The 16,639-nt window shown below is 50.2% G+C and overlaps 1 protein-coding gene across 3 annotated transcripts in view; it reads right to left on the minus strand.

Annotated features, from left to right (window-relative positions):
* The window catches only part of AP3D1 (adaptor related protein complex 3 subunit delta 1), a 59,336-nt gene that overhangs the window by 8,685 nt on the left and 34,012 nt on the right, over positions 1-16,639 (minus strand). Inside the window, exons 11-24 of one of the 3 annotated variants that reach the window (XM_044453395.1) lie at positions 15,978-16,026; positions 14,776-14,921; positions 14,228-14,376; positions 12,520-12,750; positions 12,179-12,410; positions 11,607-11,752; positions 11,266-11,407; positions 10,969-11,040; positions 10,734-10,806; positions 8,795-8,994; positions 7,935-8,008; positions 6,676-6,699; positions 2,756-2,957; positions 1,846-1,908 (exon numbers count right to left, since the gene is read on the minus strand). In XM_044453395.1, the coding sequence (XP_044309330.1) occupies positions 1,846-1,908; positions 2,756-2,957; positions 6,676-6,699; positions 7,935-8,008; positions 8,795-8,994; positions 10,734-10,806; positions 10,969-11,040; positions 11,266-11,407; positions 11,607-11,752; positions 12,179-12,410; positions 12,520-12,750; positions 14,228-14,376; positions 14,776-14,921; positions 15,978-16,026 (1,803 nt within the window). Of the gene's footprint in view, positions 1-1,845; positions 1,909-2,755; positions 2,958-6,675; positions 6,700-7,934; positions 8,009-8,794; positions 8,995-10,733; positions 10,810-10,968; positions 11,041-11,265; positions 11,408-11,606; positions 11,753-12,178; positions 12,411-12,519; positions 12,751-14,227; positions 14,377-14,775; positions 14,922-15,977; positions 16,027-16,639 lie in introns of all 3 variants that reach the window. The other 2 variants (XM_044453394.1, XM_044453396.1) reach the window with 2 other exon arrangements.

The following is a 16,639-nucleotide window of genomic DNA, read 5'->3' on the forward strand; positions in this document are numbered from 1 at the left end:
TTGCTAAAGTACTGCAGGTCACCAAGGAATCTACCAGAAGCTTCATGCCCACTTCAGCCTGCTCAGCTTGCACAAACTGTTCCATGCCACCCCTGGCCTGTAATCTAGGCTACGTTTCTGGGCACTGACTCAGTCCTTGTCTCCGTATCTGTGGGCAGCTGCCAGTGGGACAGAAAAGGGTTTTTCTCTCATATGGGCCAAGGTTTGGCAAGACTAAGGCTGACTGAGGAGGAGGCTGAAAACTGCAGTCTGAGGGTCAAATGGAAGGTTGTGTGTGTCTGAATGTGTTTTAAAAAGCCCCGGCATGCTAAAATGGAAACAGCATCAGATGTGTTGTGCGCGCACGGTAATTATGCGGACATGGATGGTGGAACAAAGATGGGCTCTGGCCCTTTTGCTCCCTGATCAAGGGCTGAGGAAGATCCCTTCCCTCAAACAGGTACTTGCTGCTGCTGGCGGGGCGGGAGAAGACAGCACCCCTTCCACAAATCTCATCAGCAGGGGACTCCCACCTGATATGAATGCAAGCTTCGTTCTTCAAGACTGATGCTGACAAGGAGACGGCTTGATTCCCCTGATGCCTGCTGGGACCCCACTAAGGATCAGCCACTGTACCCCCCACCCCACCAGCTACTGGCATTGTTTCAAACCTGCAGATTTAACCAGGAGAATCTATTTAATATTGCACCTAAGTGGGGTGTGAGGAAGGGGGACTACCAGCCATCTGTCTCTCCAGGTGGTGGGAGGCATCCCTCCCCACTCCCGGTCATCTTTAAGTGGGTTTGCCTGATAGACCTAAAAGTCTCCAGTGCCCCAAAACTTGGCCCAAGTTGTCACAGTGGGCTGCTGATGGTGCCACCGCATCCTTTTCCTGGTCAGAGTGTGTCAGGCCCAACACCACTTGGAAAAGCTCTGCTGGACAGCACTGTGAGGAAGCAATGGAAGCGGAGAAGAACTGCCTCTTTGCCACGTTCACCGCCGCAGCAAAGGCTCAGTACCGAGCACGTAAGTGTGTTCGCTCAGATTCGTTGCAAGATTTCCTCTGCCTGTGCTCTAATCGTCTCCCAACCTGCCTCATCGCCCGCAAGTCACGTGTATACCAAGGTGCCAAGCGGGCTCTGCTGGGTGGGAGAGGATGCTTAGGAGTGATCATGTCCATTGCCTTGGTCATCTCCCTGTTCCACAAATCAGCCAGGACATCAACAGGAGTGCCAGCTTTATCAGCCGGAAAATCCCCTTGATCCGTAAGACCCTGGGGGTGGACCATCTTAATGGGGCCCACACCCTTCTGGAGGGAGAGATCAGCCCCGAGCTCAAACCTCACCTCACGAGGAAGTGGTCTGACCATGACAAAGGGCCCAAGAGTTCTGAAGTAGGACCATCTTCACGAGCTACCCTCTGGGTATCTACCTACCAGGTCTCTATCCGGAGGAGGGCCTTCTCTGTGGTGGCTCCCAGTCTCTGGAATGTGCTCCCCAGGGAGGTTCGCCTGGCGCTGACTTTATATTCCTTTCGGCACCAGGCACCACCAACCATTTTTATTTACCCGTCATTTTAAGAATTAGAAATTTTAACCAGTTGTAACATCCAAAATCACTTTTTGTTTTTTCTTATTTTTCTTTCTGTTTTTTTTTTTTTTTGCTGATACTATATTTTTGCTGTTTACGGTGGTTATTTGTTGTTGTTACTAATTGTTAAAATTTTGCAAGCTGTCCTGCGATGTCTTTCTCATATAGGACGGGATATAAATGCTTAAACAAACAAACAAACATCTGGGCAGCACTTTGAAACCCTGGGCATTCTGAGCACTCTTCACTCTTCTTGCGCAATGGGGGAGATGCTCACCTTTGCCTCCGAAGCTACTGCAGCTGGTGGAGCTTCAGAGAGCCAGAGGTCCATTTCATCCCCCTGCAGGGAACCAGAGAGGAAGCATGAAGGGGCACACTTTGGACTGTTTGAAGTATACGAAATTCATTGTCTTGGCCCCCTGCCAGCTGCACTGATGCGGCTTCCACTGCCATGGCAGCGCGGAACACAACTGCAGGCCATGGTCTGATCAGGGTTTGCGAAGCTCAGTGAAACTACAGGTGGTCATTACCCCCCCCATTTACAAAGGGAGCATGTGAGCAGGTGCGGTGCCCAGACTCTCTGCCACCCACAAGGACGGGGTTCTGTGATCTGAACTCTACAGGATCCTTAGTTTAAAGGAAGGAGGTATAAGCCCTCCCAGTGGCTTCCACAGGCATTTCCATCTAGCCAGAGAAGCAAGATCACATGCTCAGGAAATTCCTCCCCACAAAACAGGTACGTAATTTTGGGCTTGTTTTAAGTTCGTTCATTGAAATATTGTGCCCCTTCTGAGCATGTCTTGCCCTGGAGGTGCTGGACTACCCTCGAGAGCCTGGACTATTTATGTCTTCTACCGGGGCAGGACAGCCTGGAGGAATGTTGTCCATGGGGTCGTGATGGGTCGAGCATGACTTAGTGACTAACAACAAAAACCATTATTGCTCCCCCACTGCTCCCCTCAAATTCCTGATCTTCACCTGGAATCAGGTGACTTTAATACAAGAATTTCGCCAAGAGTTGTAAGCAAAGTATTTTGGTCCACAACATTTCAGGCATCCCTCTAATACTAAGATACTGACCTGAACCCTTAGAATAGGCCAGGCTATGTATACACAAATTCCTTGCTGGATCAATTAGGGATCCATCAGGCCTCCCCTATTTCTAAACTGTGGTGTCAAGGCATTACCTTTTTGTCCTCCTCCTCTATTTTCCTCTCCCGCTCTTTCCTCTTCTCTCTTTCCCTCTCTTTCTCTTTGTGTTTCTTTTCCTTCTTTTTCGGCTTCTTGCTCTTCTTCTCAACCGGGAGAGCTTCTGTTTCTTGGGGCGACTTGAGACCATCCGCATTTCTATGCCTTTGCACAGGGAGCTTCTCGCTGTCTGCTAAAGGCCTTCGTTAAACAAAAGGAGGAAAGGGGCATGTGAGGGATGCATCCATCTTGTGCTGAGCTCATGCAGTGTCCATTCCGCCCTGCAGGATCAGAACAGACCCTCCACCAGAGCTGTTCCTGCTACAGTCTGGCAAAAACACGGTTTGCACCAATTGTTCTAGCATCCGATGTGGGAAGAAACACAGGAAGCGTTTTTCTGCCAGAACTAATGCATGGGCTGAAACACCAAGTGATAGGAGGACCATTATGGTGCATTTAACTAAGCAACTAACTTTACAATTGCAGCCTCGGGATAAAAACAGCCTCGCAAGGATCTCGGGCGAGTGTGTAGGCTGGGAATTGTGCACAGGCATGGAAAAAGCAATTTACAGTGGGCCTCTTCTGGTTGCATGAAACTTTGATCCCTGCCCTTACACAAACGCATAAAATAATTGCAAAAGTGAGATCTGGCAAAATCAGCAGGAGAGGCCCTTCTCCGGGAACCCTCCGTGAAGGAAATTAGGAGGGTAAGTACTTGGAGGAGGGCTTTCTCTGCGGTGGCACCCAATCTATGGAATGCGCTCCCCAGAGAGGTCCACCTGGCGCCGTCGTTGTTTTTTGGCACCAGGCCAAGACCTTTTTATTCAAACATTATTTTAATTGTTAATATTATTTATTTTATTCTTTGGCCAGGGCGACTTAATTTATACTGTTAAATTGTATTGTTTTATATTTGTTATTTATTTATTTATGATTGTGAGCCACCCCGAGGCTTCGGCGAATGGGGCGGCATAGAAGTTCCCTAAATAAATAAATAAATAATAAAAGTGCACTGTGCACAACAATGGAAATTTGCTCAAACCCTCAGCCACCGCAGGATATAAGCTGAAGAGGACAATCCAATTTCTCAGTTGGAAATTTAGGCACAAACCAAATGTTCTCCCTAGCACAGAGCACACGCCATCCTTCATATGAGCCATTTCACTACTGAGCTACATTTTGGGCAGTGCCTGAAACAGCCTCGGAGAGCCTTGAAATCCCCATGCAGGAATGGAAAATATGAATTACAGCCTGCGTTAGAATGATACAAACCCAAGTTATTGCTTTAAAAAGTCAATTAAATTTTAAGAAACAGGATGCAGTTGCTCTCAACAGTGTACCACACGCTGGTATTGGCAAGGCCTCCTCCCGCCCCAAAGCAAAGACTGAGGTCCTCCAGGCCACCCCAGTGTCGTCCAGGAAAGAGCAACCTTTTGAGCTCCTCCAGGAGCTCCAGTTCTGATTTCGGGTTCCAGATACACCTTCATGAACATTTAGGGGCTGGTTTCCCCGTTATTCAGAATGGAATGCTTTCCAGCTACTTTTAAGCATGTGGAAAAGAGTTGCCACGCTCTCAGCTCAACTGTGGCCCCCGATCCCCTTCCTGATCACAGCCTTTCTGCTGGTTAAAGCTGAACATGGGCTCTTTAGAGGAGAGTATTAGCTTTCAGCACCAGTAAAGGAAGTGGGGACAAGACCATAGAGGGGGAAAGTGGAATCCCATCACTGCCAACTCTGCAGCTTGCCAAGTCAATTCCAAACAAGGACAGCATTTTTCTGCACGCAATTTTACTGAGGGGAGGGAGAGAAAGCAGCTGACGTTGTCCTCACGACCCTTAAGATCGGCAGGGGAGGCCTTGCTCCGGGAACCCGCTTTGAGGGAGGCACGGAGGGTATCCACGCAGAGGAAGGCCTTCTCTGTAGTGGCATCCGGACTATGGTACATGCTCCCCAGAGAGGTCCGCCTGGGGTCCACCCTCTACTCTTTTCAGCGCCAGGTAAAGACCTTTTTATTTAACTTTCATTTTAACAACGAATATTTTATTAATACTGCTAATCTGCATACAGTTGCATTTTAATTTTTATTATTTTTATTAATTAAAAGAGGATATACTGTGGAATGTTTTTCTGTTATTTATAATATTATGTTGTTATGTATTTTGGAATTTTATTCGTGTAAGCTGTCCTGAGGCTCTCACAGAGGATGGCATACAAATGTCTTAAATAATAATAAACAAGTAACACTGAAAAGCGAAGCTAGTCTATCCACTGAATTGTAGTCATACTTGGTTGCCCTGTATGATGACCTGTGCAGGGAGAGAGACGGGGAGTGCGTCCCTGTTGGTCCTCCTGGACCTCTCAGAGGCTTTCGATACCATCGACCATGGTATCCTTCTGGATAGGCTAGCGGGACTGGGGGTTGGAGGCACTGCTTCGCAGTGGTTCCGCTCCTATCTCAATGTCCAATTCCAGAAGGTGGTGCTGGGGGACTATGGCTCTGCGCCATGGCAGCTCTGCCATGGAGTTCCGCAGGGGTCCATTTTGTCCCCCTTGCTATTCAACATCTACATGAAACCGCTGGGAGAGGTCAGCAGGTGGTGTGGGCTGCGGAATCATTAGTACGCTGATGATACCCAGCTCTACCTCTCATTTTCCACCAATCCAGGTGAGGCAGTGGCTGTCCTGAACCGGTGCCTGGAGGAGGTAATGGGCTGGATGAGGGCCAATGAACTGAAGCTCAATCCAGACAAGACGGAGGTCCTGTTGGTGGGTGGTTCGAGCTCTGGGGTGGGGGATCTGGACCTTGTCCTGAATGGGGTTGCATTCCCTCTAAAGGAGCAGGTCCGCAGCTTGGGAGTGCTCCTTGACCCAGAGCTGTCATAGGAAGCTCAAGTGACTGTGGTGGTGAGGAACACTTTCCTTCAGCTTCGGCTGGTCCATCAGCTGCGTCCCAACCTGGTGACAGTGACACATGCATTGGTTACTTCCCGATTGGACTTCTGTAATGCGCTCTACGTGGGGCTGCCCTTGAAGACAGTCCGGATACTTCAGATGGCGCAAAACAGAGCAGCCAGGTTGCTGACAGGGACTGGGCATTATTCTCATATAACTCCAGTCCTCCGTCAGCTTCACTGGCTTCCCATCGAAGTCCGGGCCCAATTCAAGGTGTTGGTAATCACCTATAAAGCCCTTAACGGCTTGGGACCCGGATACCTAAAGGAACGCCTAGAGCCATATTTGCCCTCCTGCCCCTTGAGATCGGCAGCAGAGGCTCTCCTCTGGGAGCTCTCCGTGAGAGACATCAGGAGGCAAAGTACCCGGAGGAGGGCCTTCTCTGCAGTGGTGCCCCATCTGTGGAATTTGTTTTTCGGCGCCAGGCTAAGACCTTTTCATTCAAACAATATTTTAACAATGTTTAATATTTATAGGTTTTAATTCTGCAGCCAGGGTGTTTCTGGGTTTTAACTGTATTTGTATTTTATTTATTTATTTATTTCTGTGAGCTGTCCCAGGGCTATGTGGCAAGGGGACGACATACAAAAACTTTAAATAAATAAATAAATAAATAAATAAAAATAAGTAGTTATCTAGATTCTTGCTGCAGAGCAACTTTGGGAACATCTGGACAGCTAACGATGAAGCTACTGTTCCCACGTCTCATGAAAGAGCCACTTCTCTAGCCACCCCTGGCCAAGGGGGAGGAGGGTCTGGGCAACCGAGAGGAGCAAGCCTGGTCCCTTTATTCCAGACCATGCAGAGAGAAATTTGGCCTGGGGTGGGCAAGGTGAGAGGTGTGTGCATGACCAAAGTGGCGAGAGGCGCCCTGCCGCACTCTGGGAGTGAGCAAGAGTTAAGCTGCGTTGTGGTTCACAGCATTCAACAGAAGCAACCAACCCACACTGCTAGAGCGGGATCTTACCTGGTCGCCTTCCCTGAAACCAGACTGTGTTTGAAAGACACAGAGAAAGAGAGAGAGAGAGAGACAGAAAGAAAAAAAAAAGTGACGACAAAATGAAACAACTGTGCGGGGATGGAAAGAGCAAAAGTGAGAGAAAGAGGGACAGAAAGGCCAAGAGGTCTCAAGGATGCACGGTGGCAACAGAGACCGGGGCAGCAAGCCAGGTGCACGTCAATCAAACCCATCGCAAGCCACCCACGGGGCTCGATCCCCCCAGCAAATAACCACCCTGAGAACCCACAGGCTGTTCTACAGGCTGTTCTACCCACAGTGCTTTGTAGTGGATGAGTAATAATGTCCAGCAGCCCGCAAGATTATTGCTCACCAGGAAAAATTATAATCGAAATGTTGGCCAGCCCAAAGGTAGGCCCCTCCAAGGTGCCAGTTCAGCCCTTTGAAGGGCTGGCCAATGGCTGTGAAAAGGGGAACTGTGACAGGCAGTCATCAAGTCGCCTTTTGTGAAATGGTGGCGGGTGGGCAGGGTTGAAGTCCTCAGAGGTTGAAGGCACAAAGAGTTGAAAATGGCTCTCAATTGCAGCAGGGCAGGAGAGGCTGCTTGGTTTTGCCACGGGGTGCCTGCCATGGGATTGCCTGGGGAGTCAGGAGGGAGGGAGCCTGATGGTCTGTCAAGTTCACTGTGAAGAGCTCACAGAAAAATTATTATTAAACTGTTATTCAATTTAATAAACAATATGAAATAATAATAAGCCCACTGTGGCTTCTTGCCAGAGTGACATGCAAACGCAGCCACTGTGTAGAGATGCGCCCACCCACTCCCAACTCCATCTGCACCAGCCAGAGCCTCCAGGAAAATGAAGCACAGGGGAGGAACCTCGGGCCCTCCAGAGTTCAGCTGACTGCAATTCCTATCAGCCCTGGCCACTGCTGGTCCAAGAGCCCACGCCCCCACCCCCATATCTTTGCAGGGCTGCACAGGGGGATTCCAGGGCCACCTCACCCATGCTCTGCAGCCTCTCCAGAGCTCCTGCCTGACGCCTCACTCCAAGGAGCTGGGGCGGGCTGGGCCAGCCTAGTCAGGAGGGTAGCAGCTACCATGACCGGCGGAAAAGCATGGTGGGCACCAGCTGTCCAGCAACATCCATGGGTCTGAGGCCTTACCTCCCACTTGAGCTGCGGCCTTGTTCCCTTCCTTTGGCATTTGCTGGGAGACAAGCCTGGCAACTGCCAGGAACAAGATGGGCAGCTGGTTCTGTACTTACTTGTCCAGATCAATGTCCAGCGCCTTGTAGGGGTCGTTGGGGTCTTTGTCATCCTCGTCACTGGGCAGAGCATTCTGAAAGAGGCATTAACAAAAGCAGAACTTGGGTTTGGGTCAGAGGTGCTGACTCAAGAGGAAAACAAAGCCTGACCTTTATTTTTACAGAAGCTTTTTAAAAAAATGCTGTTTCAAGTAAATAGTATTTATTTATTAAGTTGTTGTTGTTGTTTAAAGATCTTTATATAGCATTCTTTCAGCATGTTGCTCTCAGAACGGTTTATAAACATATAAATACATTAAAACTACATAAAATCAATATGATTTTGATTTCCATAAAATCAATAAGAAATCAATCAAATCAGATATCCATAAAATCAATAAGAAATAAAAAACAAGAACACAGAATAGGATAACACCATTTGTACCAGTGCAACCAATCATTATATTAAATAACAATATAAAAACACACTTCTACTCAATAGTTAAAACAACAGGAAAATATATAAAGTGTTGGCATCAGATGCACCTCCCTGGAAAGCTGGTTCCATAAATTCTAAAACAAGCCAGGGCTTAGCCTATTTGCCCCACCCTAACCCATGTAAGATGCTCCCCCCCATCCCCCACCATGGTTCCATTTCCCAGAGCGATGCTGCTATGTTGGGTCACTCTGTGCCCCAACCAACCATGTGGAAACCAGTTAGGCCAAGAGCTTCCCACTGGCTCAAGCATTACTGCGAGCACCGTGACCCAGCTCGGGATCCTCTGGATTCCAAGCCTATCCTCCTCCTTACTGCCCAACCCCTGGCCTCCTTTCTGCGAGGGAAGGCCCACAGCCCTGCAGGCTGCTGAGCCAGGGCTCACCTCTGGCATCTCCTCCGTGATTATGTCCACGTGCTGGGCAGGCGCGATGTCCTCGTCACTCTCTGTGTGCAGCGAGTTGTGGCGCCGGTTCTTGCCCCGCTTCTCCTTCTTTTGCTTCTGCTTCTTCTTGTCCTTCTCCAGCTTCTGTTGGTGCCGGCGCTCCTCCTCCAGCTTCACATATTGGTCAGAGACGGGCATGCCTGCGGGAGACAAAAAGAGGTCTTTCTAAAAGGAGGGAGCACCGAGTTTACCCTTGACAATGGATGCTGGCGTCCTTTTCAAAGAAGTGCTTTCCCTTCTCTTGTGCAGCAGGGGACTCCCTGTTGTGATGGCTTTGGTCACCAACCCTCGTTCCTAACTATGCAAGCAAAGAACCCCATCTGTAGAATGATTAAGTCAAAAAGCTTCAAACCCATTAATAGTAAAACGTGGCAGCGCTCCTTAAAGGAGCAATAGGCCACACCTCTGGGCTTCCACTGCTCCTGCTCCACAGAGAATGCAAAGGAGTTCTCTCTTTCAGTCCCCGGACGGCTGCAAGCATCTGCCCACTGGGGTGGTAGTCTTGCAAGGGAGTTAGACAACCTCAGGGCACATGGAAAGAGGAAAGCAAAGCAGCAGCTCCTTCTGAGCTCCCTTCCTGCCCACTCTGGGGCTGGGCTGAAGGGCAGGATGGGTGCAGGCGCTCCCAAAATCTAGTATGTATGGATCACAAGGGGGCTTTTACCCCTCCCCCGAACCCTGAAGGCACCCCCCAAATCAGAGAACCAGTGTCCCCCATCTACCCCCAGTTGAGGATCATTGCCATGCAGCTTTGCCCTGGGTCACCTTCTGCTTAAACACCTGCACTTTCATTGTGGCTGGGGTACATTCTGTGCTGGTTGAGGTGACCAAGTGACCTTTATAAAAACTCCAGAATTCATTCCAAAGGATCTACAAACCCCCTTCCCACCATACAAGGTCCAGACAAGAGCTGTGATCTTTCTTACTCCAAAAGTCCCAAAAGAGATCCCCTGAAACACTGGCACCAGGTGATGAAAGGCAAGTATCGTGGAAGTGCAAAATTAAAACCCTGCCATTTTGTGAGGAAACAGAAATGAAATGATTGTACATGCTACAGATATGGATCCTTCGTGGATCAGCCGTCCAACCTGGTACCTTCCAGATGTGCTGGTCTGCAGTCCCTCCAATATCCCCTTTGCTTGCTGGGAATGAGGGATGACTGGTGCATATATTCTATGGCACTGTTATTAAAGGTACCACAATCTGAACTAGTAAAGAAATTGTTCTCAGAGGTGAAAAATGCAACAGGCACAACATGACAACTGCCCAGAGCACTCTTTCCAGTCTGCTGCTTGTTGGACTACAACTTCTGCATGGCCCGACCTGTGTCAGCAGCTTAATTAGCCATGCATGCAGGAAAAGAGGGGTGGGCAGGCTGTTGTTACTGCGAGGAGAACTCCCTGGAGAGCTCTGAACAGATTCCCCCAAGAATGACCAAGAAATCCCAGTCAACCGTGCGCTGAGCTCTGCCAGCAACTCTGTCTGGAGCCCGGAGGGCTAAGAATACTCTCTCATCAAGTTTAGCCCACAGCTGGGCTATGACTCCTGCTGAGGAACAGCTTTCAGGGGAAGGGCAAACAGAACACAGTGCTGCGAAGTACAATGGAACGGCTCAAGTGTCGGGATGCCCAACTCCCTTTCCCCACCCATTCACCAGTTCTCCACCCCACCCCACTGCATCCCACAGCTACTGAGCACGCTCAATCTTCGTTAGGATGTGTTATGGGTCTCCTCCCCACCCCAGACATGTCAAGGCTCTTCTGTTTTTCGTGTAGTCCTGCAAATCTGGAGGGCCTCTCTGTTTTTAGAGGGGTGATGCTGCTTTGGTTAAGAGCCAGAAGCAGAAGGGACGACGGCATTCCACGTGGAATTCACTTACCAGGAACTTTTAAGGGAACGGAGAGATCGATCTGAACCACAGGGATGTGTTCGACGCCAGGGCTGTCTTGGTACCGCTGGGCAAAGTAGAAAAGGGGGTGGAAAGATTATGTGCTTACAGCAGCAAAAAAAGAAAAGAGGGTGGGGGAAACCAGCAGTTAACAAATCCCAGAGCAGCCTCAGGTGGCCACAAAAGGTTGTGTGGTCCAGCATGGTCTGAAATGAGCCAAACTTACCTTCTGTGGGGAAGGAGAGCTTTTAATGTAAAAGGGGTTGTTCGCTTGCTCCTGCTTCCGGACCTCACGACGCTTGAAAGACACAAGAATTCTCGGGTCAGATTGCTGGCACTGGCTGGGCTTCATGGAAAAGGTGCTAATGAGGCGACTCCCACCCCTCACACAACTCATTCAGTCAGCAGCTCAGCCGTTCCTTTAAGCGGCAGCACGAGGCACAACCGGGATGCAATCAGGGGGGTGGTTTCAACACCACGAGCTTCCTGATCTGGCCCCGACATGCTTGTTCCATCAGCTTACTCTGGCGAGCTCTTCCTCATCCATTTCGGGCTGCCGGTGCCGGGAATGCTTCTGCTCTTCGTCGTGGAAGATGGTCCGGGGTTTCTCGTCCTCGGACTCGCTGTCCGAGGGAGGCTCATTGATCCAGGCGTCAAGGTCCAAGCTGTGAAGCAAAAAGGCCTCCATTTCAGGCAGTGCGTTGAGGCCACTGCGACGCCCCTTCACACTCCGCCTGCTCTAGCCATGCAAACGCCGCAGAGGACCATGCAGGCCTCTTTGACCTTTGCGGAGCCATAGAGGTAGCCTTGCTCTGCCTTCCCTCAGACGGCCTGGGGAGGGGGGCAGGCCCAGCCAACTCTTACCCTTCTGGAACTGGAACCTTCTTCTGGGCTTTGGGGGCCACGGGGTTGAGCTCCCCAGCAAACAAGGCAATCACTTCCTCTGCCACGGCCACCTCTTTGATCTGAAGCTTCTGGATGTATTTCATGAGCTGAAGGATGCAGGAAGCCTAAGGAGCAAGAAGGGGTTTCGCTAAGTGGCCGCTGCTCCAGCCAGAGGCCAGTGAAGAGCAGCGCTTGAGGCAGGGGTGCCAAACACCCAAGAGGGAGAGTCATTTCAGAGCATGCTCCAGAGCGACGGTCAGGGGTGGGCAGGACAGCTGCTGAAAGGGCAGAGCTTAAGGTCGGAAGGCCGGCATGCTGCCACTTGAAGCTCCTCCTACTGGGAACTCAGCCTCAGGAGAGGAACTTCAGTCTTACTGGATGGGCTTCCTCAGGCCAGGAAACTACACAACACTCAGCAGTTGGGGGACTGGGCATGGCCCTCTGGGGCACCCCACAGGTCACACTGGAAGGCCCAGTGGCCCAGCTCTGGCATCCAGCCCTACGGTTCTGCACCCCAGGCTGAAGGGCCGTTTTGGCCTGGCTCCACTCACCCTCTCCTGGACCTCCAGGTCTGCGCTCTGCACGAACTGGGGCAGGCGCTCGATCATCACCTGGGTCGCCTCCTGGGCGGACTCCTTCTCCTCAGCCTGCTCCTTCTGCTGCAGGATCGAGGCATACAGTTTCACCATGTTCTGCACATAAACCGCTTGGATATGGCCTGGGAGAGTCGTCACTTTGGGCCGCAGCATGGCTTCGAGGGTCTGGTGGGGCTCCTCGAGGTGCCTGAGGGGGGCAGGTGCTTAGGGGACCTTTCTCTACTGACCCCTTCTTTTCCAGGAGAGGCGAGGAATGGTCTCCCTCTACTAGGATCCCCACCCATCCCAACACTTACTCCGAGAACTCTCCGCAGATCCAGGCAGCAGCATACAGCACCTCGCAAATCCCATTCCTCTGGGTGTTGCTGGCGAGCAGGTGGGCGTTGTCCAGGAGCATGGCCATCTGCGACACTGCAAACTTGCGGATGGCCTTCACGCGGATCGCCACGTCGAGCATCTGGGAAGCGATGAGGTGGCCGTGCCGGGTTCCCTCTAGTCGTGTCAGCTCCACCAGAATGCTGATGTACCTGGAGGCAGGGGAAAGAGGCGGCTGCTCTCTTGCAAGCAAACAACACGAGGCCCAGGGTGGGGGGAGATTTCTTCCTAAGAGGAGGCCTCTAGCCAGTCTTCACTGGGGGCTCTGAACAGGATATAAACTCTGTTCTACTTTTTAGATCTACAACTCACTTTCATCTTGGTCTGCCATTTCCCCCAAAAGTTAGTGCCTTCATCTTTTCAGTTCCAGGACAATGGCATACTCTTTCCTCGCACTCTTCCCTGGTTTGACTTCCTTTCGAGCTCTTCTCCCTAAACCAGTCTCTTCCTTCCATCACAGCCTTCTGGACCTCCCTACTTTCTCCTCCCTGGCTTGCCCTCTGGATCAGAATCAGCCAGCCAGTGGCCACCTTTTGCCTAACCCACCAATCTCTGACATCAGAGCAGCTCAGCCAATCAGTGCCTGAGGCCCCACTGCTGTTACAGCCACCACAAAAGGGCTTTAACAGCAGCCATAGCACCGAATGTAGAGCCAGTGTGATCACGACTGACTTCACAAAGTGCAGAGAGGATGTGATTCACTGTTAAACTCGTGGTGGGAAGTCATAGTGAGGATGTTGGCGGAAAGCCAGGCATGTCTGATGGTGCAGCAGCGCGTGACTTAAATGAAATTAGACTCCAAGGAAAATAATAAAAGAGGGAGCAACCCCAGTACAAAAATCTTAAGCACTCAGTTATAGGAGCACTTGTTTGTTGCAAGTGACTGGCTGCATTACAGATGCGAGCGCGGATATTTTTCGGATGGCTTGTGCATGAATCATTCCCCAAGAGGGTTTCCCTTCTACGTGTGAGAAAAGACAAGTTATCTGGGTGATGCTGCTTTTAATAAAAACTTGTACTAAAAATACTTTTTTTTTTAATTGGGGCCATCTGCTCAGCTACATTGATTGCTCAAGAGGGTTTTTTTAATCAGTCCATCTAACTGTGAACTGAACACTTTGGCTCTAAGCATGATGGTTTTATATGCAGCAATGTTAGCCTGCAGCCATCATGCTCTGCAATGAAGAAAGGAGAGCGGGAAGAAGGAAAAGAGGAAAAAGCCACAAAAAGGCGAGTGAAGAAGACTAGAGAGGTTAATGGTTGGTTTGGCAGGAAAAGGTGCGAGGGCAGATCTATATTCAGGGTATCTATCTATCTATCTATCTATCTATCTATCTATCTATCTGTCTCAGTCATGATATATATATATATATTGGAAATAGATATACATGATCTATATCTCAGTCATGAAGGACTTGTAAGGCAGCAAAGGTGAAGCAGATTCAGGCAAGCACCATTTGCAACCCAAGCGTAAGCCAGCACGCTCTCCTCACAAGCAAGGCAAGGCCACATTCACCAGAGGCTGAGAGAACTCCGGCTGTTCAGCTATGCCCCTCGTGGACTCAGAATTATAGTATTTCGTAGGCTACTTCACATTCCCCTGGCGTGAAGTGTTTCTGCAAGACTGACCATTCGAAGTTTGTGATGTACTGGTAATTCGACTGGCTGCATATGTCGATGATTTTGGTCAGCAGCTCGTCCCTGTAGGTGGTCCCTTCGGCTTTGTCCACGTGGATCATCAGCTTCTTCACTATTTCCATCAAGTTCTTCTTGGATACCTGCAGGAAGAGGCCAAAGAAACACAGCGAGACTTGGCTTCTTGACAGGGCAGACGTGGATACTTGGAACAACTCAAGCCAGATGCATTAGCGTGTGGATGCATCTGGATGCGTGTGATGCAGTCGGGCAGGATGGCCAAAAGCAAGCAAGGCAAAGGAAGTGGGACCGAACTGCAGTGGAGGGTGCGGGCTATTTCTATTCCAGCAGGCTTTTAACCCACCAGACTGTTCCCTTTCCCCAAGGAATGGCTTCCTTGCTGTACTGCCCTAAAGCTTTCCAGCAAGATGCTCTTTTTACCATCTTCTCCCTTCTTCAAGTATATTGCTCCTATTTTTGCTTTCAAGATTAAGTGGATTAAAAAAAAATCACCAGGATACTGCAGGTATGGGCAAACATACCATTCCATAGAGGAGGTCCAAGGCTCGGAGGCGAATGGACTCATCCTTGTCGTCCAGGCACTGGAGGATGAGATCCTTATGAGACTGTACTGATTTAGGATGGGTTTTCAGGATTTTGGACATGGCCAGCAGTCCCAAATACTTCACTGGGGATCAGGAAGAAGAAAAGTGAGAGTTCACACAGTGATGCCTTGCAAGGTTGCTGACAAGATCAATATACACAAGATCAATTCAGAAGCTGGAGACTGAAAGTGACCTTGGGCGGAACTGGGGAGATTAAACTGATTAGAACTGGACTGCTGGGCCCGGCAGCAAATCTATGCCCATTCGCTGTGGAGGCAGGAGAAACATCGCTTAAACACTTGATCGACTTACCCTGGGATGGTCTGAACAGCAGTGGCCCTCCAATTTCAGGCATGGACTTCCCCAGGCCTCCTTGCAGAGGCTGGGGGCTGAAGCCAGAACTGTGTGGGTGAAGGACAGCCCTAGCAAAGCGGAGGGAGGTGCCTCCAGTCCTGCCTCAGAACAGCTTGCCAGTTTGTGGCATAGGAGAGTTTTGGGGTGCATGGACTGCCAGATGGCTACAAAAGCAAGTGCTGAGCAGTGCTTTGCAGGCTGTCGGCATCACGGAAAGTGTCCCGTTTCTTATCTCTCCCTGCCTCTCATTCCTTTCCCTTTGAGCCTTTACTGAGGGTTTCTCATCCTCCCAGGCCATCCCCCGCTAATTCCTATCCTGTTTCATGTCCTCGTGCACCTCTTGTTATCCAGATCATGGGCAGGGCTGAGGAGATGCTGCAGGTATGCAGGAACCCTCTGAAAATCTCAACTTTTTTGGTGTTTGATTTAAAGACATGCTTCTGGTCCTTACTATTAAAGAGATGTGAGGCACCATCTATCCAGTGGATCTTAGAAGTCCATGGAAAGGCCAGAGAACCTTCAGTGACCAGGTTTGGGAGACAAAGGATGGCGCATTCAGAACGGTGGCCACATGCACCACAGCCTCACCATGGTTAAAGAAATGGTGGTGGGCTGTTGCGTCATGGTAACAGCCTCAGGACCTTGCAGAGTTCCTTGCCCCCATCACCATTTGCGTAGTTTTTCAGTTGCGTAGTTCATATTATTTGGGATTTTAATACTGTCCCTGGCACATGGACTCAACTGCTACAGATTTCACTAGGGGTGGCAGAAGCCCTCACACTTACAGTTCTGGTCTGAATCTTCTATCAGGATCCGCAGTTTCTGAACGCAGAGCTGCAAAGAAAAGACACGCAGTCAGCCACCTCTGCAAGACAGAGGGAGGTCTTCCCTGCCATCTCAACCACCAGAACCTTACAAAAAAAAAAAAAAAGTCCTCTGAGGTCCACGGAAGTGCCAGTGACTCCTGCAAGTACTGGAAGGCCGATGCAACAGCCCCTCTGACAGACAGAACAGGCAGGCCTGCAGTCGCACAAACCCACCTTCCTAAGCAGCAGCACCTGCTCTAAGTTGTGCAAGCCGATAGCACCCTGCAGCTAGGAAAGGAAAGCAATGGTGCATTTTGGCTACTGGATACTGCAGTGAATGCAGCCTAAAAATGGAACTGTACAGTGCTGAGCCAGACCCACAAGGCCCATCTCAGCCTTCTGCAGGCTGGTGTCCTCCAGATGTTTTGAACGATCTCTTCCAGAGTTCATGACTATTATCTGTGCTGGCTGAGGCTGAAGAAACAGACGTTCCAAACATCTGGCAGGCAACCAGTTGGGGAGGGCAGGTCTATCTGGCCCAGCATCCTTGATGCCCACAGTGGCTATTCAAGATGCTGTCAGGAAGCCAACAGGAGTCCTTGGCTACATTTAGCAATCACAGTGGGGAGTTGGGGACATAC

Source organism: Varanus komodoensis, unplaced genomic scaffold, assembly GCF_004798865.1.
Source record: "Varanus komodoensis strain SLA01 unplaced genomic scaffold, ASM479886v1 scaffold79, whole genome shotgun sequence".
Lineage (NCBI taxonomy): Eukaryota > Metazoa > Chordata > Lepidosauria > Squamata > Varanidae > Varanus > Varanus komodoensis.